General features: G+C 42.0%; 1 protein-coding gene across 1 annotated transcript; it reads right to left on the bottom strand.

The window, feature by feature from the left end:
• Positions 1–873: 873 nt before the first annotated feature.
• emilin3b (elastin microfibril interfacer 3b) lies at positions 874–26,293 on the bottom strand. Its single transcript, XM_079588443.1, has 5 exons — positions 25,700–26,293; positions 9,469–9,591; positions 8,789–9,048; positions 7,360–7,892; positions 874–3,075 (listed from the first exon to the last, which is right to left on the bottom strand). Exons 1-5 carry the CDS (start codon positions 25,858–25,860, stop codon positions 1,792–1,794), a joined length of 2,361 nt encoding a protein of 786 aa, XP_079444569.1. The 5' UTR covers positions 25,861–26,293; the 3' UTR covers positions 874–1,791.
• Between the last annotated feature and the right edge of the window lie 262 nt (positions 26,294–26,555).

The following is a 26,555-nucleotide window of genomic DNA, read 5'->3' on the forward strand; positions in this document are numbered from 1 at the left end:
ATAATTAGGCTAATTTAGTGATAGTCCAATTAAATAATAATTATAAACAATAAACGATAAAAAAGTATATAATTATCTAACAAAATGCTAAATGGGGGATATCTATAGGCATATCTAGCAACATATACAGTAAAAAAAAAATGCCAGAACGTCGTCTCTCAGTTGCTGAATGTCGGCCCTGTCGCGTCTTACAATTCTACGTTGTTACAATGTTGCGAGCACGTAGACAGTGACGTTGCCATAGCAGAAATGCAACGTGCCAGAGACGTTGCCACAACGTAAATGTGTTTGCTGGGTACTTCCTGAGGCGCTTGGCTGAGTGATCGTACACGTGCATAAACAAATGGATCCTGAAGACAAAATAAATTGGTGATGTGTACTACAGGAGCCCTTTTATTCTCTGGTCGCACCGGTACTGTTGTCTCGCTATTTCGTGTTTAGACATGTGCTTCAGACACCGGTCACACTGGAGGCGTTTCCCAAAACGGCGTAGGACGCAGTGCAAGTTCTTTAGAATAAAAGGGAACTCTCGTTTATCCAGGCCGTGTGTGTGTGTGTGTGTGTGTGTGTGCCACACAGCCATGGTCTTGTTATAATAGCGGGTGTTTTAGAGCAGCTCAGGGACGGATTGTATCTGTCTCTGAGGCCAAAACACTACAAACAAGGCCCTCATGAAAAATATACATTCATGTTATCAGTTTTCCTCACAATGCAATGAGTATGAATATTTAAACCTGAAGATATTATCACATGGTTATCATGAAATGTAGAAAAATAAATAATAGTATGAGTCAAACAGATGCTTGTGTCTGTATTAGCATATCAAATAATGTTCACCCAGTATAAAAGAAAATGGGCTGGAATATGGATCATATATGAATATGAATATGAAATATTTATTTGTGTATAGCATAACATTTGATCATTAATACGATAGACATAAAATATTTATCTGGAATAGATACTTCAAAATAATGACTGTTGAACAGTACTGACCACTTTCTATACATGCAAACAATATAACCTACATGACCGGAGCTGGTTTCATGTCTCGCACAACACTGTGTTCTTATATAATAAGACCATTTAATAATTTAAATAACTAAACAACAATTTTTTGTGTCCAGTTATTTTGTAATATGAATGTCCATTCAGCTTGTCATGAATGTCACACTGAGTTTATTTAGTAATAATGACAGTCCATTATCCCTTTATGGCCTCATTTTCATTGGTTTGTTCTTGATGACACTGGGTGGTCATTACTGGAACTTCCACAAATGATCCATCAGAATAATAAGAATAATAAGAATATAAAGGAAATAGTTGACAAACTTTTTTTCTTCAGTTCACACAACTCGTTTTTATTAATGAAAAATTATAATCTCTTAGAAAACATTTAAATAATGCGAAATATATTTTTAAAATAAACTATTTCACAATCATCAAACTTTTATAAAAAAATGTGTAGCTTCGTAGTGTTATGATACAGTAATTAAATCAGGAGATGACTTGGATGCTGAGATGAGAAGGTAGTGAACAGTACTTGCCATTAGAAACCCGTAGCAGCTTAGCAGTGTCATAACATTCGCTTTTTTAATGTGTTTTGCATGTTTGTTACTTCATTTAACAAAAATCGTCAAATATGTTTAATAATGCAGTCACACTTTCTTCATATAAGTTAACAAAACTCGGTATAAAGGCTTAAAACAAATAATAGGAGACAACATGCCCTGTTGAGGGAACACAAATATTGCAAGTTTGTACAACCTCAGGCCTTGTGAAGAGGAAGGATTACTGACCGTCACCCCTTGCGGGGTCCGTTTTGCTCACGCAGTCTTTAAGACCGTCCTTCAGTTGGACCAGCTGCTCAGAATGGCTTTCTAGTGTCCCGCTGACCTGTTCCAGGAAGCTGTCCGAATGTCTTTCCAGCTCACTGCGGATTCTCTCGAGGTCATCGGCCAACTCACTCAGGCCGCCACACTGTCCTTCAACCTGGGTGACTCGGCTTTCCACCCCCATCACCTCCTGTTGCATTCCCAGCGTTGTGGAGCGACAACCCTGCAGTTCCCCGGCTAACCGCCGCCGCAAGCTCTGGAGTTCCCCCTTCAGCTGGATCAGCCTCCGCTCCCCGGACCCAAGCATGGACGCCTGCCGCTCCACCAGATCCGAGATGCCCTGCACCTGAGTGACCAAACGGCTCTCCCGTTCCTCCCATGTGGAGTTCACCTTGCCGACTTCTCGAGCAAACAGGCTGACTGAATCCCGTAGACCCTTCAAGGTACGATTGACGGAGTTGACATTGATCTTCAGGAGTGTGATTTCCCCTTGAATAGAGCCCTCTTTGTCCTCCTGGGACAGCTGTGTTAGGAGACCCAGTAAGGTCCTGTTGAGATGGTCCAGTTTGCGTGAATGCACGTCCAGGCGCTCCGTCATCTTCTTTTCTGTTTCCTTGCAGTCGTCTACCTCCGTCTGGATGAGGGCCGTGTCCGGGCTAGAGGCAGGGGAGCAAGCAGAGGTGCAGAGGAGCTCGAGGACGGACATCTGCTTCTGCATCCCATCCAGGTCGGCCTCCACCCTCCTCCGGACACTGTCGATCTCCGTCTCCAGTGCTGGCACCACTTGCCCCTCTAGCAGCGCCGGTGCCGTGGCGTTGCTCAACTCCTCCACCGCTACGAACAGACGTCGCTCCAATGTCTTCAGCTTATCGTCTAACAAAGTCTTGAACCCATCCAGGGAGCTGAACTCGTTGTGGTGTCCATGTTCAGAGGCATTAATCCTGCTCTCCATGTCCACCATCCGGCTCTCCAGGAGGGTCTCGATGTGGAGTGTCTGGTCCGTCATGTCCACTTGAAGCTGCCTCTGGGACTCGGTCAGGCCCGTAACCGAGTCCTCCAGCTGGAACATCCTCTGGGTCAGGCTGTTCATCTCTCCGCAGCAGCTCTCGGTCACCGTCAGACCCAGGATCTGTGCCTGCAGCTCACCCAGCTCTTTCCTCAAGCCCGTCTCTCGGCCATCCAGGGAGACTTGGATCTGTTCTTGGCCTGTTAAGTGCTCGTCGTGACACTGCTGCTTTACCTAAGGGCAGGACACAGGAAAACTTACTTTTAAACAGAATAAATGTTGTGTCATGGCTGATTATGCTCTGCCTCAAAAACTTGTATTTTATTCAATTTCATTTGAATGCTAAATAAGTTCTTTATACTCATACCCCAGGTTTCACAGACAAGGCTGAAGACTAGTCCAAGACTAAAGAGCATGTTTGAGCTGTTTTAACTGAAAGCAACTTGCACTGGCATATCTTAAAATATATCAGTGCCATTTTCTCAAGATGCACACCAGTTGTTGTTTTTTTCACGTTAATAAAAGCTACTTAAATGCACTAAAAAAGGCCTAATCCTGACTTAATCTAAGCCCTGTCTGTGAAATCAGGCCTTAGATTAATGAATCCTAGTATGTACTTATATATTAATAATACCAGGGGTATACATATCGGGCTCGATACTGCGCTTGTGTACTCGTACTCATTAAAATGCTCCGATACCAACAACCACACTGCGTGTACAGTACAGTGCTTGTGACAAAGAAACACTGACAATAGAGCAAACAGAGAGCAGAATGGATAAATCAGAGAAGGATATATGAAGTAAATGAAGCAAATTAATAGAATGTTAAAACAAATTAAATATTCACACATATATAGCTGGTGTGCGCAAGCTAATAATGGATTGAGCTTGTCAAGAGCACATCCCTTTTTCACAGACATCACTGGAAAGCATGTAGTTCTGTCGGATTTGTCAATAGCAAATAAAGTGAAACAATGCAAACAATACTAACATATCAGCGATTTCAGGCGCAAAAAAAATGATCACATTCATCTAATCTTTCCTAACGATCCGCTAGCTGCCCGCCCCATAAGCAAGCTGTCAAAAAAACGCGTCTCTGTAGGCGGCCTAGGCTCTGAGATCGAGGTACGATTGCTGAGATCTGCACACAAAAACAATTGCCTTTACCAACCACTCAAAACCTAAATAAATAGTGTTCAACCAATCACCGACAGGAGCTGAGGGCGGAGTGCACGAGCGCAAAACCTCACAACACCCAGTCCCTGTCGGTGATTGGTTGAACACTATTTATTTTGGTTTTGAGTGTTTGTGAAACCGATTGTTTTTGTGTGCAGATCTCAGAGCCTAGGCCGCCTACAGAGACGTGGTGCGGGCAGCTAGCGGATCATTAGGAAAGATTAGATGAATGTGATAATTTATTTTTCCGCCTGAAATCGCTGATACAACCTTTAACTGACGAGAGAGAGAGAGAGAGAGAGAGAGAGAGAGAGAGAGAGAGAGAGAGAGAGAGAGAGAGACCCTTCTCTTGATTGCTGATCGCTCACTCAGCACACGTGTCATTTGTCATTTGGATTAAAACTAACTCGTATGTATGTAAATCTTCAACTGTTAGGTGATTTATGTACAACGGGTGGTTCCCTACATTATTACAGGACTGAAAGTTTACAGTGCGCAAACATACAATGCACTCAACCAGAAAGTCAAGCGCTTAAGGCTGATTTATACTTCAGACCTACCTACACCGTAGGCTATGGGCCGTTTTCATTTATACTTCTGCATCATTGTCTGCGTTGACGTGCAATTACACAAGCAGAACACTAGTAGGCAGCGTCCACGGGCATGTTGATGGTGTAACGGTATCAAGGCAAAAGCCAGAGAAGAAGCAGCTTGTTGTGTGCGTTGTCATAGAAGCAGCAGCAGTGATGCGGCAAATGGACAGCGACTTTGTTGTGTCGTACAGATGGACATGTCTTCGGACTTCCTTGGCATTCCTCAGCTTGGTCCATCTTTGTTTTCACTGTAGTTATGTCGCAAGCAGAAATGCTTATGAGGCGTATGATGCGACGCTATCGCTGATTTTTTTTTACCTGAGGGAGGCGTTCTAGCAAACCAATCACAGCGCTTGCGGCCTGTAGAACTGACACGTTGTTAAATATTTGAGAGATGTACGTCAGACTACGGCATAGGCTACACGTACGCGTGCTACACACAGCCTACGACATGGCTACCCCGTAGGTTTGACACAGAAGTTTAAATCAGCCTTTTCCTGCATTGAATTCTCTTTCACGCTTGAACTGACGAATTCACACAGAATCAGTGTTGTGGGTAACGTGTTATAAAGTAACGCGTTAGAGTACTCTAATTACCTTTTTCGTGAAATGTGTAACTTAACGTGTTAGTTTTGTGCGTTCAGTAATCAGTAATTTCGTTATTTTTTTTTAAAAGTAATCCGTTATTTTAAGGAAAGGAAAATCCCGAATAAAATAATTTCCCCAGGATCAAGACAGTGTTTCTGCGCTTCAATACCCCACCACCCTCCAGCGAACCCGTGGAGAGGCTTTTCAGCCTCGGGAGTCTCGTTTACATGCGCTTCATCACACGCGCGCGGTGTGCTCTCTCTCCCTCTCTGCTGTGCACGCGCTGCGCGGTTTGGAGCACAGACTCTGTCTCGCGGGCGCGCTCGCTCTAGATTCCGGGAGATTTTAACTAATTCGCGGGCATCAGTGAGCCGCTATCAATATGCAGGAGACTCCCAGACCTTCCGGTAGACTTGGGATGTCTGCATTTCTATACTAAAATAATATTGGCATTATAATTATTGATTTTTTATTGAAATAATAGCCCATCCGTGCATCTCTACTACCCGGGCTGGGAAGGTGTGAATTTTGATTATTATGTTCTGTGATAATAAATAAATAAAACGCTATGTGGAATAGCCTATTGATGACTGTCTTTCCTGTTATTGTTATCCTGCAGTGTTAATTTAGTCGAATGACTGACGTTATTCATTGCCAGGAGTCACGACTTCTAGGTGCATTTAAAGGGGGCCGTGTCTGTCAGTTAAGCTGCAGCGTGTGTGAGGCGCTGCAAATGGCTTTTAATTTTTGGTAACGCATGAGTACTCTAACGCGTTACTTTTATGAATAGATAACGCAGTAACGTAACTGATTACTTTTAATTTATGGTAACTGTGACAATCAGCGGCTGGAGTGCCCGCTTGAGCCACTGGGGGGCACTCCTTCTCTAGTTTTCATTACTACTTATGGTTTCATTTGGACTGATTAATGCTTTATGTCTTTCACCTGGTTTTGATTATGCTTGTTAGCTGCTATGATTTAAGCCTTGGTTTTCCTTTGTGTCTTTGCTCAGTATTGTATGTGTCTGACTGCATTACCTAGCATTTTTCCCAGTTGCTTGCATTTCCTAGTTTCTCAGTTCCTGGACTCCCTGCCTGTATCTAGATTACCCGTTTGCCTTGCCCCTGTATTGTACTTCTGCTGTATTAGACTGCTTACCTGGATTCTGACCCTCTGCCTGTGTACTCGTTGTGTTATCTGGATCTTCCTCTCATTAAAGCCTGCATTTGGATCACCACTGTCTGCGTCCTCGAGCAGTTCATGACAGTAACGTTGTAACCTAATTAACTACTTTCCAAAGTAACTATACCCAACACTGCACAGAATTAAGTAAAAACTTTAAGTTTACGAGTATCCTAGTAAACGTAGCTGGTAATGTCTTAAAGTCCCACTGTAGTCAATCATTTTATCCCTTAAAACTCATTTTACCCATTAAAACTTACCATCATAAAATGATAACCAAAATTACATATTTAAATGTTTTTTTTTTTTGTTGAAAAAAATTTCTTCATGCCGTAAAATATTTTGAATGTAACTCGACACCCTTGCCTCATTTAGTATGTGTGGTTCTATGAATATGCAAATGAGCCCCGCCTCCACTCACTCACTCACTCCACTGGTTGACGATCACACGTTGATCTGATTGGTTACAAGGTAGTGTGTGACGTCAGAAACACCAGCGATTTCACACCGTGTGTTTGAGACTGTCTTTGGTTCACTGCAGTTTTAAGCAGAAAATACTCAGCAATGCTGTCCACTTATGAATTTACACATGATTTGTCTTAAAGCATATTAAAAACATCACATAGACACATAAACAACATTAAAAGATGGATTTTCACCACAGGGGGTCTCGTGTGAACATAAAAGGTGAGAAATTAAACGCAAGACCCTACAGTGCACGTATTTAAAAATGACTGTATGAGTCGTACTGAGAGAGTGAGTTTGTTATCTAGATTCTCTAACGAGTAGTACTTCTTCATTTAGTCTGCAATACCTGCTTGCAATGCTGCACTTTGACAAAGAATTCATGTATAAAACATTCGTTCCAAAAAATAAACTAGTGGCAATTCCGACTTGAATTAGAACCAACAAAACAAATGTCATAATGCTCAACGGTCCAACTTTATTCTTGGTGAAAAGTTGAGTGATCGACTCACCTGACCAATCCTCTCATCACAGTGGCTCTCCAGACCCGTCAGCCTCCTCTCAAAGCCATCGAGGACATCGGCCCTCACTCCGGCCAGTCTGGAGTCCAGGAGCTCCTCCAGCCGCCGCTGATCCCCAGGGATGGGTCTCCCGGTGGCAGTGTCTATCAGCCGCTTCAACTGGCCATCGTGTCCCATCACCATTCCTCGGATCTCGTCCAGCATCTCGCTCTTGACCTTCAGCTCGTCTCTGACCTCCATCACATTACCCACCAGCTCTCCAAAACCAGGGAGGTTCTCGTCGCCGTCTAAGCCGTTGGGCGTGCCCTCTGGGATCAGCCCGAAGCCCACGGTGGTGTCCAGCAGCCGGGGGGCGCCGGCGAGCAGAGAGCTCAGCATCTTCCGGGTGTCCTCGCGCAGAGAGACGCGCAGACGCTCCTCCATGCCGGACACCAGGCCGTTCAGCGAGTCCAGGTCCTGAGAGAGCTTGCGGAGGTTTTCTTCTATGCGGTCCAAGCGTTCACCAGAGACTCCCGCTTTTGGACCTTTGGAAGAAGTGAGAAACTTTTACACCTTTACAATCTGTATTTACCAAATTAGAAAAGCGTAGATCAGGTTTTCTGGCGGTTAGTGAAGGAACTTCAGGGGGTTCGCTAACAAAAGCTAATCATTTAGTGTTGGGCAACCATTAATCGCATCCAAAATAAAAGTGTGTGTTTACATAAAATATGTGTGTGTACTGTGTATAATTGTTTTGTATATATAAACACACACATGCATGTATATATTTAAGAAAAATGTGTTATTTATATATACAATTTTCATATTTATATATATAATATAAAATATGTATAAATATATATATACAGTATACACATCCAAATATTTCTTAAATATATACATGCATGTGTGTGTTTATATATACAAAATAATTATACACAGTACACACACATATTTTATGTAAACACACACTTTTATTTTGGATGTGATTAATAATTGTCCAACACTAAATTATATCCAAAGTAAAATGAAGACAAATAAATGGGGCTCCACGATAATCGTGATATAGTTTGATTATGATTATGTGATTATCAAATCAAAGGCTGCTGTTTAATTAAATAACGCCAGTGTAATTGTAATGTCCAGCTAGAAACTCAAAATAAAACATTTACTGAACGATTTAATTTTTTATCTATTTACTTGCATGTCATGTGACCATTAACCGACATCAGAGAGCCATTAAAAATTATTGAAATATTAACTTCAAATCGCAGGGGGGTACTCAAAATACATATTTTATGGGGGGGGGGGAAGTTTGGGAAACCCTTGCATAGTACAGTGCCATTGTAAACATAACTTTATTACGATTATAATTTGCCCAAATATTAACGCGTGTCCATTAGTAATCAAACTGCTAATGGTGAGATTGTAACTCATGTACCATAGCTTGGTATGAAGCCACTAGGGATGGGTTTGTTGTCGGGGTGTCCTCCAGGAAAGGGGGTCTTGGGATGACCCCTAGGGTAACCTTTGACCCCGGGCCGAGGGAACGAGCCCTTGAAGGGTGGCATCATGGCATCCGGGTCAGAGGTCGACCCGTCAAAGCAGTTTTCTCCAGAGAAACCGGGGCAACAACGCCACTCCAGTTCACTGATGGTTTTGTGACCGATTCTGTACTGTGGTTTGAAGAGTGTCCGATACCTGCGGGGAAAACACACTGACGGTCACACACTTCACCATCCGGTGATGTGCACATCGGGGTCAGCTTCAGGCTTTATTCACACACATTCAAAAACTCAGTGATTTCAGTGATTCATAAACTGGAAAACATGATTGTTAATTAAACTAATATAGAAAAGCACTGTTTTCAAGTGTATTCCAGTTTAAAAACACACAATACAGTTTCACTTCAGTATTCTGAGTGACCACTAGAGGGCAACTCAAGGACACAATGAGAAAGTGCTCGACATCTTCAAACACATAACATTCAAATAAACACGTTTGAGACCATCTTTCTCCTGCTATTCTGAAAAATAAACACACATTAGAAACTATATTTTGGTCTAACACTAAAATCCTTCCACACTTTATTCCATTAAAGATACTTGGTGCATGACTTACATGAGCACCGGACACTTCTGTCCCCATATGCACTTGGTAGTGTACTCTGGTTTGACATATGTGGCCACCCCGTCCTGCATCACACAGCTGACGTTCCTCTGCACGACGTACGCACAGAAGTTCCTGTCGAGGGGAGAGACAGTCACAATCACGAGGTCTGAGAAGCAAGATTTCATATTATTAGCTGAGTTTCATGATGGAAAACTTTCATTTTTTTGTACACGTATAGTTGTGCGCACTGTGTGTGAACATGATGGTGATTATTACATTTACACCCATATGGAAATGTAATATATGTACACATATGAAATATGTGTACATAAATTAAATATATCCACATATATAAAATATATATGCCCATATATAAAACCTATTAGAAAATGGAACAATTGACATATAAAACCAGCCCATATATTTTATGTATGTATAGTGTTTTTTTATATACATGTCACATATAATTATCAGTTTTCAAATATAATTTGTGTAGTATTTGTTTTGTTTTTATGAGTTGGTCAAGAAGAGGAAAAATAATAATAAATAATACATTTTATTTATGAAAGATTCGAAAATGAGATAGAAATTGAAATGAAATGTGGATATGTAGACTTGATCTGTAGACTTGAAATAAATAGTTAAATAGTAAATCGTTTGGCATATATAAATTAAACATATCGGTAACATATATGGTCAAAACATACAGTATTATATTAATAATAATCATATACATCATATTAATATATGTCAATACACTCATTTAATATGGCAAATATATATATATATGTTAAAAACCTATATCAGCATATATGTAGAGATATGTATATATGCGATAGCAATATATTGTCTTATATTTAGCATATATGACGGCGCCACTAGCGATATAGGGACATATATGTCATATACATTGCATTAATGCATTTGGCAGACGCTTTTACCCAAAGCGACTTACGTTGCATGTCAAGAAATACATTTTACATTCTTATCAGTTCTTACATTCTTCATTATCATACATCATACATCATACTGATACATTATCATTTATTGAACATCTAGACTAAACGTGAGCATTTACTCATCTCACTTGAACAAAAACAGTCAGAATTCCTCAAAATGCAAAAAACAATGAAACGCAATCTCACAATAATATGTTAAGCTGCACTAATTAAATATGTTAAATTACACAAACATACTTTATGTATTTAATCTCACTTTATTAAGCAATGTCTGAGCTTTCTCCTCCAGAAAGGTTTATTTGAGCGGCGCCCTCTCCTGTACAGGCGTGCGTCTGCATCTCCTTCAGCGAGGCTTGCTCATTGCACTTGTGGTGTGGAAGGCCTTTACATTTGCCAAAAATAAAACTTTTTTGTTGTTATTGTTGTTAAAACACAAACAAGCAAGCCCAGCCCTGGTAAGGAAAAGTAACGCAAAAGTAGCGCAAGTTTCCATGAGAAGTGACAATTACAAGAAACGTTCCCCAACACTGTGCTTCTCAGTTTTGGGTTATTGGGTATGCCATGCATGCATTAAAACAATAGCATATTGTGGAAATTGTAAATACTGCATACAGCAAAAATAACCATAATAGACTGATCAGGTCAATAAATTGTAAATATTGTACAATTCTGAGATTTGTATTGTATATCATTAAATGTCATTATATATGTATTCCATAATATGTATATTATATATATTCAATCTGTCTGATTTTATAGTGCCCAGCATTTAAATTGCTCTCAGCTTAATAAAACAGTACAGTATTTATAGAAATATGCTATTTTGTCAAGCCAAAGTCATGTTCACTAACCCCATTAGGAACCGCAGTAATAACAGCTCAACAGCGGATGAAATCTGATTTATGACTGTCTAGCGCTATCATCAGCTAACAAACAAACAGTTTTGATGAAGTGACACATGCAAGACACACAAGCAAACCCACAGTTGGCCATAACTTTGCAAGAGAGATCAGGACTGAGAGAGCTTCAGTCGTTCACCGTGTGTGTGAGATCAGGACTGAGAGAGCTTCAGTCGTTCACCGTGTGTGAGAGATCAGGTGTGGAGGGATCCCGGACATTACAGTAATGACTCGAATTACAAGTGTGACCGGTCAACTGACCTGAGAACAATCTGTCGAAGTCTGGAGTGTCTTCACATTTTTGTCTTAAAAATAGTGTGTGTGTGTGTGTGTGTGTGTGTGTGTGTGTGTGTGTGTGTGTGTGTGTGTGTGTGTGTGTGTGTGTGTGTGTGTGTGTGTGTGTGTGTGTGTGTGTGTGTGTGTGTGTGTGTGTGTGTGTGATGGCAATATCCGAAGTTGTGTTGTGTGAGTAAGAGTGAGACCAGATCTCACTTACAGCAACAACTGGAATGACCCCTGTGACGTGTCTCTTTACTTCAGGAGGCATTAAACAGATCTGTGCAAACACATGCAAACCAAGGGAATGCAAATAACCACATCAACATTTTCTGACTGTGGGTAACGAAAAACAGACTTCAGGATTCAGCTTTTGCTTGTCAGGTGAGCGCACACTTGGAAGAAAGAGAACAAGCCCTGTAGTCAAGCAAAATGAGTCCAAGTGTTCAAATGATCCACATGTATACACATAACCCAGTCCAACCATATCTACGCGACTTGATTCAATCAATATCAAATTATGTTGACAGGAAGAACAGGAGAGACATGACACAGATACAGTACGCATTTAAGTTGCAAGCATTGCTTAAGTTTCTGTCAACTGAAAAAAAGGCTCTTTACATTATTTACATTATCGTATTTCAGGCATTTGTTCATATGGAACAAAGCATCTTGTGACGCTGCTTGAATTGCAGTACTGTGACTTGTGAAAGGACAAATTAACACATTGTTAGACATGTAAAGTGATCTAAGAGCCTCCTGTGCTGTATTAAACAGAGCCCATGATCTGTGTGTCGCATATGAAAGATGAATATTAGCTCTGCGGGCTGATCTCCCAGACCACACAGCTCGAGGAACACGTGTGTTCGTCTGTCACAGGAGTGGAGAGGCTATCGGAGAGATGTCTCAGCTGGTGTGTCTTCTGTGTGTGCTGGATTCATCTTCTCCGGGTAAATGCAGTGATGAATCGATAACAGTGTGAAGGGGCCTAGCACATACCCCTGAGGTACACCACATGAAGAAACTTGCTTTAGCCCCAGACACATGATATTTTCTGAGCATCTGATGCAAAAAGCAAAGAAAGCTGGAGAGCACACCAAATTGACGACTTCAATACAATATTCGTGAGTCTGAAAGTGGAAGGTTTTTATCAGTCTAATCCTGATAAACTCTAATTTAGTAGTGTTCGACTGCAATCAGCTTTATGTAACAAAAAACAAGGGAAAGCTGCTTTAACTTAATTGAGTTACTTTGACCCAACATTCAGTTTCCAATAAAGCTCAGGGTGGACATGTTCGACTCATGCTGATTCCTTGCTCATTGCGAATCTTGCTTCCATGAGAGATTTGATTTAGGGTTATTAAACACGTTATGTTGCTGTTAACTACAGATCCACTGCCAACATTTTTTTCTGTGTACTATTAGAAATGTTTATGCAATTTCTTTCTGAACAATCATTCACGCATCCCAATGTGTTGTTTTTAGAATAGTTTTTTACCAACTATTCTTTATTATTTATTTTATTTCATATTTCCTACCCATAAACAGCACCGAATACTAAATAAAAAGGACTATTGGTAACTGTGCATGCCAGTCACGTTGTCTCTTCCTGTCTACATGGGAAGTTCTTGGCCTGACATTATGGACCAGACTTCATGCAGCTGGCTACATGTGACCAGTGCTAAAACAGCAAAGCCACACAAATTATTTTAGACCATCATCTAGCTCAGGATTTAGCTGTGGATTTTCATAATCTAAATATAAATGGCCAGCATTGTTTCAAATGACCCCTAGTCGCCCTTGAGTAATACACAGGCATGTCAAAAGATTTTAATGGCACTTAAAGCTTAGTTGTGAGTTGTGCCAGAATTTTCCTCTCGTTCTCCATATAAATATCTCCCTCCATTTTTACATTGTTCTCTTTATCTCATCCACTCTCTCTCTCTCTCTCTCTCACACACACTAATGGAAGCAGTCTTTCATCGGTCGCTGGGTTCAGTCATTGGTCATGACTTGAAGAGTCGCTGTGGAAGGGATGGGGCCACTGACTGTATAAATATGGAGATACGGTGCATGCAAGCTTTTTAGGATCCATTAACTCAAGAAAAGAGTAGCTGCTACACGCTGAACAATGGGACACATTTAGTATGGAGATACTGTATCCAGCCTCCAGAATAGCTTGAGTTCTGAGAAGTAATAAAAATGGACCTTTAGTCCTACTAATTTGACCTGCTCTCATACACAGCATCCAAAGACACATGCAGAAATAGATGTCAAGTTATTTTCAACTGAATCACTATGGACAGCATCTGTGGCAAGGCGTCAATTACCATGCATAAATGAAAAAGAAATATGTTCATATATATTAATTTATGTATGTGAACACCTTTGTCTATGGCACTTAGAAGAATTCTTCCCTAAAAAGCTGTCCTTTCAAAACATGTATTTTTGGGATGTCCACTCCAATGTTAAGCTTCCTTTATAATGATATCTCTATAACATGTTTCTGTTCACTGACTGACTGATGCATACCGCAAACAACAGTTACAATTTAAAGAGTTTTCTCAAACTATAGAGATGCAATCGGATTGGCTGGGAGCTACAGTACATCATTTCCAGCAATTATAGATGCTGATGAACTCAGTGAAGATATCTCATCAATATTGTGGAAGCAGAAATTTATACTTCAGTTAATACTGAAACATATTGATATGATTATTAAATACTTAAAGCTGCAGTCCGTCGTTTTTCCTCTTTGTCGCCATCTCTGTTAGAAATCTGCAATTGCAGTTATTCGCGGAATTATTAACTGTGCGTGGGTAGTAAATCGGCATGAAACAGCGCGGATGAACACAATGTATTGAGGAGAACCTGTCGCGTCGCTGTGGATACTGTACTGTCATCAGCAATGTTAGAGTATGCCTTTTGAAAGTGTCAACATTAGAATTTTCATCGGTAAATGTCATCTGAACAAGTAAGTAACATTCACTTTTGTTCTGACCAAATTCGGGGGGTGGGGGGAAGCATTGCAGTAGGCTAACGTTATATCATGCTGATTAAATCTAACGATTGCTTATATCACGTCAAAGCGTGAAAAATATATTTTTTCTGTAGCCACTCTGAAGTCCGAAGTCTTTGGGTTTTACAACTGGTGAATCTCCAGTTGTCACTGGTGATTGTCGCTTTAAACTTTCGGGATCCGCCATACCAAGTGGATAAATCTCCTCCATCATCCACACACGCTAGCCGGGGACTCCTTCTCTATGTGTACAGAAGTGACGTAATGACGCAAAGACATGCTCGAAATTCCCGCGGAAATCCACCAGTACCACTGGAATTAAAATCATTATTACAAGATTACCGTTTTGAATCGAGGTAAGGCAAGCAGATCGTTTTGAACACTGGCTGGTTACGTTTTTTTTCAAAAATGTCTTTTTTTATATTTTTAAACCCAAAAAAGTGCCGGACTGCAGCTTTAAGTAATGAATTACAAATCATTTTTAGAGTGTCACATAAATGACATGCTAACACTGTATGACACTGGGTTGCTGCCTATGTAGTGTTCAAGATCACTTATGAGCAGAGGTCGAAAGTCCAGGTTCAGAAAGTAAAAGTCCTCCTCAGTATTTTGTTCCAATCACCTGGACTTGCTAATTAGCACAGTTTTTTAGCCAGGAGATAGAACTAATTAGTGAAATCAGCTGACTGAGTTCATGGGTGGAATAAACATATGGCAGGACTTTTACTTTCTGACCCCCGGACTTTCCACCTCTGCTTATGAGGCTTTATTTCAAGTTTGAACGTTGTCTTAGAATCTCACTTTTTGTTTTGAAATGGAACGACAGTCCCTGACTTCTTGAGAAGTGCATTTCTATACAGATGCTGTTCTTAATGTGTGTTCCTCATGAGGTAACAGACCTTTACTGAAGGGGGCGATACAGTTACACTCAAACGTCTCTGCCATTCAACCAGATGGTTATTAGCTATAGCTAGCTTGCTATAAATGTGTCTAGGATTTTTTTTTTGTATGCCTAAAAAATATATCAAAAGATATCTGTAACGTGTATGCTCTGTTTTGGTGTAGTTTCATTGTGTTTTGGTTCTGTTTTCTGTGTTTCCTATTTGCCTGTGTTCCTGTCATTGTAGTTGACGTGTGCCACTTTGTTCCATTAGTTATTGATTGCATACACCTGTAGTTCATTTAGCTTCCTCATTACCTCTCTGTGTGTATTTAAGCTCTTATGCCGTGCACATTGTAAGAATATGGCCTATCCCAGATGAAAGATGACCAATCGGGGGGATTTCTGGGGTCGTGGCTCCTAATCGCTGGTCCTACGTCTTACAGTGAGAGACGTTCAAAATTGGCCGTTGTCACTGTCTTGCAACCAAAGATAGCCTGCGATAATTCATCTCAGGCCATGTCCACATTAATCCGAATAGATTTGAAAACAGTTTTCATTTCAAAATGCTCTCCGTCCACACAAGCATTTTTAGGTGTTTTCTAAATGTTTCTAATCCACACTGAAACGTTAGAAAACGCTTAATTCACCTTACAGCGCACGCGTAAACCCTCATACCCTCATCAAAGCTCACTGAGATGATACAGACAGAACAAGACATAATCACAAAGTTATCACGCAATTCTTCTGACAGGATCATTGTATTCAGAAAAATATCTCACCATTCACTGATGCGTCCAGGTTGCATTTTGCAGGACTGTGATATGAAGAGTGTGCACAGTAACATATTTTAACTGTGTGAAAGTGAATGGCACATAACAGGCACAATCCCAGTATAAAGTTACACTTCTATTGGTACAATATGACTAAACTTACATCATAGTTTTCAATACCTCTGTTTTCACTGTCTACAACGTGAAAACAGCATGTTTAAATGTATCCACTTTGGAGACTATTTGTAAAACCGCAGTGTCAGTGTGGACGGAAGACCAAAAAGGAGAGAAAAAGATGCGTTTTCAAACAAAAATGTATTAGTGTGGACAAGGCCTCAAAGTGTGTTTGCTGCTACGACCTACGCCTACTGACTAGCCAATAAAACATATATAAAAGCACATATAAAAAACACAATTGCCAAAGTGTGAATCATCTTGCTCTATTTGTTTACCACTAGCACATGCTGATGACGTTTATTCTCCTATACTAACTTGCGACCTATGTATCTTACGATTTAATAGCTGTCATCATCATACAGTTTACATACATGCCATACCCACGTTTATTAGATGCCATACAGTGTGCTTTATAATTATCTTATAGGATTGCCAAAATCAGTCTATAGCAGCAGGCATTAGTTCTCAGTGTTTTGTCTTGCGTTAACGTCGCATGTTAGGTTAGTGTCTCTCAAAGTGTCAGTTTAAGTCTATTTATCGAATTCTCTATCGTCATGTTTACTGACAAACAAAAAGTAACAGAACGCCTAAGAGTAGAGTAATTCTTGCTGTGTTTTTCTTCCTTTTTTCCCTCTCCCCCCTCTCGAATGGACCTACTCGCCGTCCAACTGCTCTGCCTTGAGCAGAAGACCGTTCCCTAGAGGACCACACTAAGGACATTTTTGGCGTGCCTAACCCACTATCCAAACATTTTCCCCATCACCAGCCTCAGCGAGCGAGCAGTCCAAGGCAGTCCTCCCAGGGCACGGTCCTCGAGAGGATTTCGCCACTTTTGTAGAGTGTATGCAGGTGAATAATGGATTGGCTTCCACCATCTGCCCCGAGGAGGATGTCACCAGCCCGACTGCGGACCCAGAGCCCGGCAGGCCATCACCTCGTGACACCAGAGCCCACCTCAGACCCAGAGCCCAGCAGGCCATCACACCATGACACCAGAGCCCACCGCAGACCCAGAGCCCAGAAGGCCATCGCCCCATGACACCAGAGCCCACCACAGACCCAGAGCCCACCGCAGACCCAGAGCCCAGCAGGCCATCACACCATGACACCAGAGCCCACCGCAGACCCAGAGCCCAGCAGGCCATCACACCATGACACCAGAGCCCACCGCAGACCCAGAGCCCAGCAGGCCATCACCCCATGACACCAGAGCCCACTACAGACCCAGAGCCCAGCAGGCCATCACCTCATCACACCAGAGCCCACCGCAGACCCAGAGCCCAGCAAGCCATCGCCCCATGACACCAGAGCCCACCGCAGACCCAGAGCCCAGCAAGCCATCGCCCCATGACACCAGAGCCCACCGCAGACCCAGAGCCCAGCAAGCCATCGCCCCATGACACCAGAGCCCACCGCAGACCCAGAGCCCAGCAAGCCATCGCCCCATGACACCAGAGCCCAGTAGGCCATCACCCCATGACACCAGAGCCCAGCAGGCCATCACCTCATGACACCAGAGCCCACCGCAGACCCAGAGCCCAGCAGGCCATCACACCATGACACCAGAGCCCACCGCAGACCCAGAGCCCAGAAGGCCATCGCCCCATGACACCAGAGCCCACCGCAGACCCAGAGCCCAGAAGGCCATCGCCCCATGACACCAGAGCCCACCACAGACCCAGAGCCCAGCAGGCCATCACACCATGACACCAGAGCCCACTACAGACCCAGAGCCCAGCAGGCCATCGCCCCATGACACCAGAGCCCACTACAGACCCAGAGCCCAGCAGGCCATCGCCCCATGACACCAGAGCCCACCGCAGACCCAGAGCCCAGCAGGCCATCGCCCCATGACACCAGAGCCCACCGCAGACCCAGAGCCCAGCAAGCCATCGCCCCATGACACCAGAGCCCACCGCAGACCCAGAGCCCAGCAAGCCATCGCCCCATGACACCAGAGCCCACCGCAGACCCAGAGCCCAGCAGGCCATCGCCCCATGACACCAGAGCCCACCGCAGACCCAGAGCCCAGCAGGCCATCACCCCATGACACCAGAGCCCACTCCAGACCCAGAGCCCAGAAGGCCATCACCTCATGACACCAGAGCCCACCGCAGACCCAGAGCCCAGCAGGCCATCACCCCATGACACCAGAGCCCAGCGCAGACGAGAGCCAGAGTTGAGGACTGAGCAAGCCATCGCCCCGGAGCCCGAGCCTCACAAAATGTCTGACCAGGTGTGTGAGCGCAACATCATGTGCCGCCGAGGGAGTATTAGTGGAGAACGAGGGTGTTGTTGTAAAGTGTTACCGAATAAGGAATGCAGGTTTTTACTTCATGAGGTGCAAAAACTCTGTTAGTTCAGGTACATATTTAGGTCTAATATGAATGATTATTATTTTTGAATTCTATCAGCTTATGGTGAGCCACTGATGTAAAACAGTGATGTAAAACATTTACATACAAGTTGTTGTGCTAAATTGAAAACTGGAATTACCCTTCATTGTATAACAACATGATGTAGCTGCTGTTTGCATGATCGTTCAGTTGCACTGAATGATATAAAGAGAATAATGTGAAGCATATGAGAAACATTTAAAACTAAAATGTCATCAACATCAGGCTGGCAAAGGGATAATGATTTTGTGTAAATCTTGGATGCTTTATTCTCATATGTTCTTACTTAAATGATGAGCTATTGTGATGTGCTCATCGAGTTTTGTCCTACAGACAAACAACACGTGACATTTGCACTTGTTTGTTAAAGGACAATCATTCACACATTTTACTCCATGTGTTAAATACAGTATGTAGACACAAAATGCTCTATTGCATATATATATTGAAATCACTTTAGTTCGTAGGGATTGCAGAGTAAAAATTACTCAGAGAAAAATTAGAACCAGTAAAAATTACTTCCAGTAATCCTAAAAAATAAGTTCACCCTGTGTTTCCAAACTTGTACGAGTTTCTTTCTTCTGTTGAACATGAAAGAAGATATTTTGAAGAATGTTGGTAACCAAACTGTTGGTGCCCACGCATTTAATTTTACCTGTTGTGTGAGTTATTTTATTAGGGGCCAAGCACTGAAGGTGCGGGCACCTATTGTATCTGTTCCCGTACCAAAAATAATTCTTCTTCTTCTTCCGCTCTGGGAGTCTATGGCAGCCCATAGAACCGATCGCGGGAAAGTTGTAATGGTTTGACATTCGGATAGAGGACAGTCCCAACATTAAATACACCAATTTTGGTGTGTCTAAGTCATTCCCTCTAGCGCCACCAACTGTCCAAAGTTTCACTCATGTTTATTCTAATAACTTTTGAACCACAAGGGCTAGAAACAAAATTCTTTTTTCCTCTGATTCCTGACCTCGTGACGATTCGATTGCACCCAATGACGTCATTTTGCGCCATGAAAAGTTTTCCGCCATTTTGAATTTTCCGAAAAAGCTACTTTTTCGAACTCCTCCTAGGCCGTTGCTCCAATTTCCATGAAAATTGAATCAGATCATCTACAGACCATGCCGACAAAAAGTTATGGAATTCAAGTTGATTCGCTTAGCAATTTTCGAAAAAACCCACAAACAAATTTTACGTAGCGCTTGCGAAAACAGACGTAAGGCTGTATCTCCGCAACGCTTTGTTGGATTCAGACCAAATTTGCCACATGTCATCACAAGCATGACTTGAGGCTACATGCTGCGTTTCGGCGCAGCGCCACCTACTGGTCCGGAGATATGAAAAATGGCTATTTTTGCTTATAACTTCTGAACAGTTTGCCCAAAAATCATCAAATTGGTCTCGTTAGATTCAGGCCAACATGCTGAGTCGACTGATATCCAATTTTACCATGTCGGCCATTTTGGCTGTCGGCCATTTTGAATTTTGTGCTAAAATGCTGTATTTTAAGAACGCATGAATGGATTGTTACGAAACATGGTATGGGTCATCAGCACGATGCCCTGAAGGAGCGTGAGAAGTTTCGAAACAGCGCCACCTTGTGGTCAAAAGTTATAACAACATTTCCAAAAAGGCTAATAACCTTTGAATACATCTGCCTATTGAAATGCCACTGGTCTCAATAGATTCGCTGGGTCACGCTGAGAACATAGATACCAAGTTTGCCATATTTGGCCGAACTTCCTGTCCGCCATCTTGATTTTCAGTCAAAACCTACTTTGTCGAACTCCTCCTAGACCGTTTGTCCGATTTTCACCAAAATCGAATCGTATCATCTCCACACTGTACCGACAAAAAGTTATGGAATTCGTGTTGATTCGTCAAACCGTTCTCAAATACCGCGCAAACAAATTTTACGTTGTGCTACAGCTACAGATTTAGTGCAAAAGTACTACATCGCCCATAACTCCTAGAGTCCGTTTGTCCTAGACTCAAGTGTCTCACACCACTGTGATCCCTGGCTCAAGGCGGACAAAATGGCTATCTCCAATTTCGATTTAGGCCAGAAAAATTTTCTGCTATGTCGAATTTTGTCCGAAACCTACTTTTGCAAACTAGTCCTAGGTTTTTCACCAGATCGGAACCAAACCAGTCTAGGACATTTCTCTGGACTCTCTAGATCAATAAATATCGAAAAAAAAGTTGAACTTTTGCATTTGGGTGGCTGTAACAGGGTCATTTAGAAAAGGGGCGTGGCAAAATACACTAAAAAGCCTATAAATCCCATATGAAAATTCAGAACTTCACCAAAATTGATGAGCATATGTGTCAGAACATGGTGAGGAAGCATGCAGAGTTTCATGGAGATCGGACCATAGGTGGCGCTGTAACTGGCAAAAAGCCTTCAATCTTATTAGGGGTTCAAGCATGAAATGCTGAAACCCTATTGTAATTAAGGATTCGTAAAACGCATCGTGCAGGCCAAACCGTAAGGCCTAGAGACGTGAAACCTGGCCAGATGGTAGGCCTCAATTTGGGGACAACCTATCAGAGTATGACCCCGAATGGCCCATAGGTGGCGCTACAGCAACCAAAAGTTCAAAATTGATCATAGCTCTTAGACCGTTTGTCCCAGGATCAAGTGCCCCAAATCGTTGGAATCCTTGGCTCAAGGCGGACAAAATGGCCATCTCCGATTTCGATTTAGGCCAGAAAAAATTTCTGCTATGTCGAATTTTGTCCAAAACCTACTTTTGCGAACTAGTCCCTGGTTTTTCGCCCGACCGGAGCCAAACCAGTCTAGGACATTTCTCTGGACTCTCTCGATCAATAGTTTTTGAAAAAAAGTAGAATTTTTGCATTTGGTTGGCTATAACAGGGTCATTTGGAAAATGGGCGGGGCAAAATACAGTCAAAAGCCTCTAAATCCTAAACAAAAACTCAGAACATCACGAAAATCGCTGAGCATATGTGTCATGACATGGTGAACAAGCGTGCCGAGTTTCATGCAGATCGGACCATAGGTGGCACTATAAATGGCAAAAAGGTTCCCTTATTATTAGGGGCCAAGCACTGAAGGTGCGGGCACCTATTGTATCTGTTCCCGTACCAAAAATAATTCTTCTTCTTCTTCCGCTCTGGGAGTCTATGGCAGCCCATAGAACCGATCACGGGAAAGTTGTAATGGTTTGACATTCGGATAGAGGACAGTCCCAACATTAAATACACCAATTTTGGTGTGTCTAAGTCATTCCCTCTAGCGCCACCAACTGTCCAAAGTTTCACTCATGTTTATTCTAATAACTTTTGAACCACAAGGGCTAGAAACAAAATTCTTTTTTCCTCTGATTCCTGACCTCGTGACGATTCGATTGCACCCAATGACGTCATTTTGCGCCATGAAAAGTTTTCCGCCATTTTGAATTTTCCGAAAAAGCTACTTTTTCGAACTCCTCCTAGGCCGTTGCTCCAATTTCCATGAAAATTGAATCAGATCATCTACAGACCATGCCGACAAAAAGTTATGGAATTCAAGTTGATTCGAATTACCGTTCTCGAATACCGCGCAAATAAATTTTACGTAGCGCTTGCAAAAACAGACGTAAGGCCGTATCTCCACAACGCTTTATCGGATTCAGACCAAATTTGGTACATGTCATCACAAGCATGACCTGAGGCTACATGCTGCGTTTCGGCGCAGCGCCACCTACTGGTCCGGAGATATGAAGAATTTATATTTTTGCTTATAACTTCTGAACGGTTTGTCCAAAAATCACAAAAGTGGTCTCGTTAGATTCAGGGCATCGTGCTGAGTCGACTGATATCCAATTTTCCCATATCGGCCATTTTGGCTGTCGGCCATTTTGAATTATGTGCTAAAATGCTGTATTTTATGAACGCATGAACGTATCGTTACGAAACTCAGTATGGGTCATCAGTACAACGCCCTAAAAGTACTCAAAAATTTATGAGACAGCGCCACCTTTTGGTCAAAAGTTATAATGAAATTTCCAAAAATGCTAATAACTTTTGAATAAATTTGCCTATAGTAATGACACTGATCTCAATAGATTCCTTGGGTTATGCTGAAAACATAGATACCAATTTTGCCATAGTCAGCCAAACTTCCTGTCCGCCATCTTTATTTTCTTTTAAAACCTACTTTTTCAAACTCCTCCTAGACCGAACGTCCGATTTTCACCAAAATTGGATCGTGTCATCTCCAGACCGTGCCGAGTAAAAGTTATGGATTTCGTGTCGATAGACAAAACCGTTTTCGTATACCGCAGTGGCAAAGTTGAGGCATGATGCCAAAATGACTATTCAGGCTTTATATCTGCAATGCCTTGACATATTGACACCAAACTTTGTATGTGTCATTGTCACTTCACTCTGACCACATCACATCAGTTTCGTAACTGCGCCACCTATTGGTCGAAAGTGATAATCATATTTTTAGTTATTGTATGTGATTTTTCAACCATTTTGCCAAAATTCATCTTCAAATGTCTTTAATTGCTCTTTGCTGCAGTGGGTCTCACACTCCCAGCCACTTTGGCATGTCTTGTCGTCTTGCTTGTGCTTGGCCCCGGTGATTGCTGCTTGCAGCTATATTATTACATTTGAAGTTAAATTTAAAATACTAAATTGTAATATCATTATTATATTTGTAATTATACATTAGTATTTAAGTAAATTATATACTGTGCAACTTTCAATAGAGTGCTTACTTAAATGTTTGTCGGTATAGATTCGGCATTACACTTAACCTTATCTCCAAAGCAATATCACGAACATCACGAAAACATTGCATTTTAAAGAATATTATTTCCACAATAAGGGCTCTTTTAAACATATGCTATATTGTACTTCTTTTTCACAAGGGTTGTCAAAGCAACAAACATTTCACTTTGTCCAATACTGTATGGAATATCTTCACTGGGCTCATCACAATGCATTCTGGGATTGCCTTAAAATAGCATAAAATGCTGCCTCAGACAGTGGACAGAAGAAGCTATCTTAGAAGGCAGTTTCATTGTGCTTTCATAAATTTTGAATCGGGAGAATACCAAGGAACCCTTAAAATGCTGCCTACATGGGCATCTCTAGAAACAGAGTTAGACAGGAGATATGACCTGTTGAGGGACCCAGATGAACATTTTCAGATACACAAATGCTTTGTGTGGTATTAGAAAGTGCTCAGAACATGGGTCATTGAGGACAGATACAACATCACTGCCAACATTTGCGATCTGCATTTGATACCACTGGCATTTCAGAATCCCTAGATGCCAACAGGTCTTTGATGGGAATTTTCTCAACATGCCAACTGCTTATCTTTCCGTCGGATTCAGATTGCTCCACAGCTACCTTTGGAACAAAACGTCATTGATTTTAGGACATTTATAATGACTTCAGACCACTGCTTAACTTGAGCCGGATCCGGTTGTCCCGGGCCCAAAATGTCAGATATTTTATTTAAACAATCCAGCATTAACAAGTGTGTTCATTCAAATCATTCTCATTGGTTGGTGCCGTAAAGAAAATTGAGAATTATGTTCTTGTTTGGTTTAGTGATGGCGTTCCTGTGTCTCAAACAGTAGAGCACTGGTGCTTGCAACGCCAAGGTCAAGGGTTCGATTCCCAGGAAAAGCAAGAACTGATAAGAATGTAAATGTGTACCTTGAAATGCAATGTAAGTCGCTTTGGATAAAATCATCTGCCCAATGCAACAGTTTACTGTATACATTAAGGCCTGGTTTTACAAACAGGGTTTAGATTAAGTTAGGAATAGGCTTTAGTTCAATTAGAACATTTAAGAAGCTTTTATAAACATTCCTTGGATAAATACATTACTGGTGTGTATCTTGAGACAAAACAATGTGACTGACATATTTCCAGGTACGTCAGTGCGAGCTGCTTTCAGTTAAAACAGCTCAGGCATGCATTTTAATCTGAGACTAGGCTTAAAACTAGTCTGGGAAACCAGAGGTATGTGTGCTATGTCTTTAGGGATAATCTAAATATCTGGGGACTCAAAACGGTTTCAGAGGCTATGACTGAAACATTAAGGAAACCTTAACATTGGGAATATCATCTATGTTGTACATCTATTCATTGTCGAGATTTAAAATTTGAGTAATTTAATAAATTTGGTCAAACTATATATTAAGTTGCCTTAACTACTGGTATCCATTTGATTAATTACCTTATGTGCATACTGTACATTAGTGCATTGCAATTACATTTCAACCCTCACCCTAAAAACAAATCATACATTTATTCCTAAACCTAACCAAACCTCAAACTCATTGGCAATAAATATGGGAATTTTCCAGAACAACGCATAGTTATGAATCTATCCATCGTCATGTATATATTTACAGTATTATTAGTACACAGTGAACCCACACTACATTAGGCCACCTGTTATAAAGTGTGACCACTTTGTGTTGTTGTTGTTGTTGTTAAAATTGATATGATCATAAAAAACCAATGTTCATTTTAAGCCCTGTGATGATTGTAATTTTAGAAAAGTTTGCATCCTATTTTAATCACTTTTTTTCAGTCCACTAATAGTCCAGAGGTGAGACAAATGCATTTCTCTAACTACAAACATTACATGTAGTCTCTCAATGAATTTGAGCTCCTAAAGCTACATGTGCAATTAAAGGAATCAGAAAAGGGTTGCAGATGAAGCATATGAAACTGCAGGACGCTGCTGTCACTGCTTGACATCTCATAGCTGCACACACACATCCATACACACTCACAGCCTATGGTCTAATGCTTGATACATTGGGCTTCTGTTCTGTACACACACTCACACACAAACATCTAGCTTTACTGTTTACTTACTTATGGTGACCCATTGGTTTTCCAGGGTTGTGTTGCGGGACGCTCCCAGACTTGTGTAGATTGTATCTGTATGGACTTCCATAGAGATTTCCTTTGGCATCCACTGAAGTCAGTAGCACTGTGACCAACAGAAGACCCGCACGCGTGAATATCCCCCTCATCTTCAAGCAGCGGAGCGGAGCTTGACAAAAACACTTGCAGAAAAAGCCATAAAGTGGAGGAAGACGGAGAAAGTGTGTCGCTGGGGAGGATAAGGAGACTGGAGGAAGAAAGCGAGGTCAGCTGGGCTGCAGAGTCCGGAGGTTGTGAAGTGTTGCTTGTTTTCCTTGCTGAGTCCCACAAGGTTTCTCTGGAGCACTGACTTCAGTTGCTGGCGGGCAAGCAGTGCTGCAATCGAAACATCTGCTGTTCTGGCACCATCCTGCCCACTTCACCGCTCACACACACACACACACACACACACCAGAGAGAGAGAGAGAGGAGCAGTAGCAGAGTCCTGAAGCAGGAGTCGCTGCGAGCGCTCGCATGCCTCCGTCAACAGTGGGCCGGTGAGCTCGACCCTGCAGCTGCATTTGCATATCCCTCCCCAAACTCCCGGCTGAAACGAGACCCGGCAGGCGACAGCAGGGGTGAACCCGTTCACTTCGTGTTTCTCTCAAAACAGAAACCGCTCAAAAACAAGAGCCAATCTCGCTGCTCTTTATTTCAGTGGCGCTTTATTCTGCGGCTCGAGTGTCAAAGCACACTGGGATTAGGAATATTTTTTTTGGGGGGTTCCTCTGTGCCAAATCTACCCCCCCCCCCCCTTTCATTGACCTCATCCAATAACCTCCTCACGTGCCTGCAGCTATACATC

The sequence above is a fragment of the Phoxinus phoxinus genome, assembly GCF_949152265.1.
Source record: "Phoxinus phoxinus genome assembly, chromosome: 18".
In the NCBI taxonomy this organism is placed as follows: domain Eukaryota; kingdom Metazoa; phylum Chordata; class Actinopteri; order Cypriniformes; family Leuciscidae; genus Phoxinus; species Phoxinus phoxinus.

Coding starts and splice junctions, on each gene's coding strand:
- emilin3b (XM_079588443.1), bottom strand. CDS start 25,860: ATGAGGGGGATATTCACGCGTGCGGGTCTTCTGTTGGTCACAGTGCTA. Junction 9,049..9,468: donor CAGAAGTGTCCGGTGCTCAT/GTAAGTCATGCA, acceptor TTTTCCCCGCAG/GTATCGGACACTCTTCAAAC. Junction 3,076..7,359: donor GTGATGAGAGGATTGGTCAG/GTGAGTCGATCA, acceptor TCCTGCCCTTAG/GTAAAGCAGCAGTGTCACGA.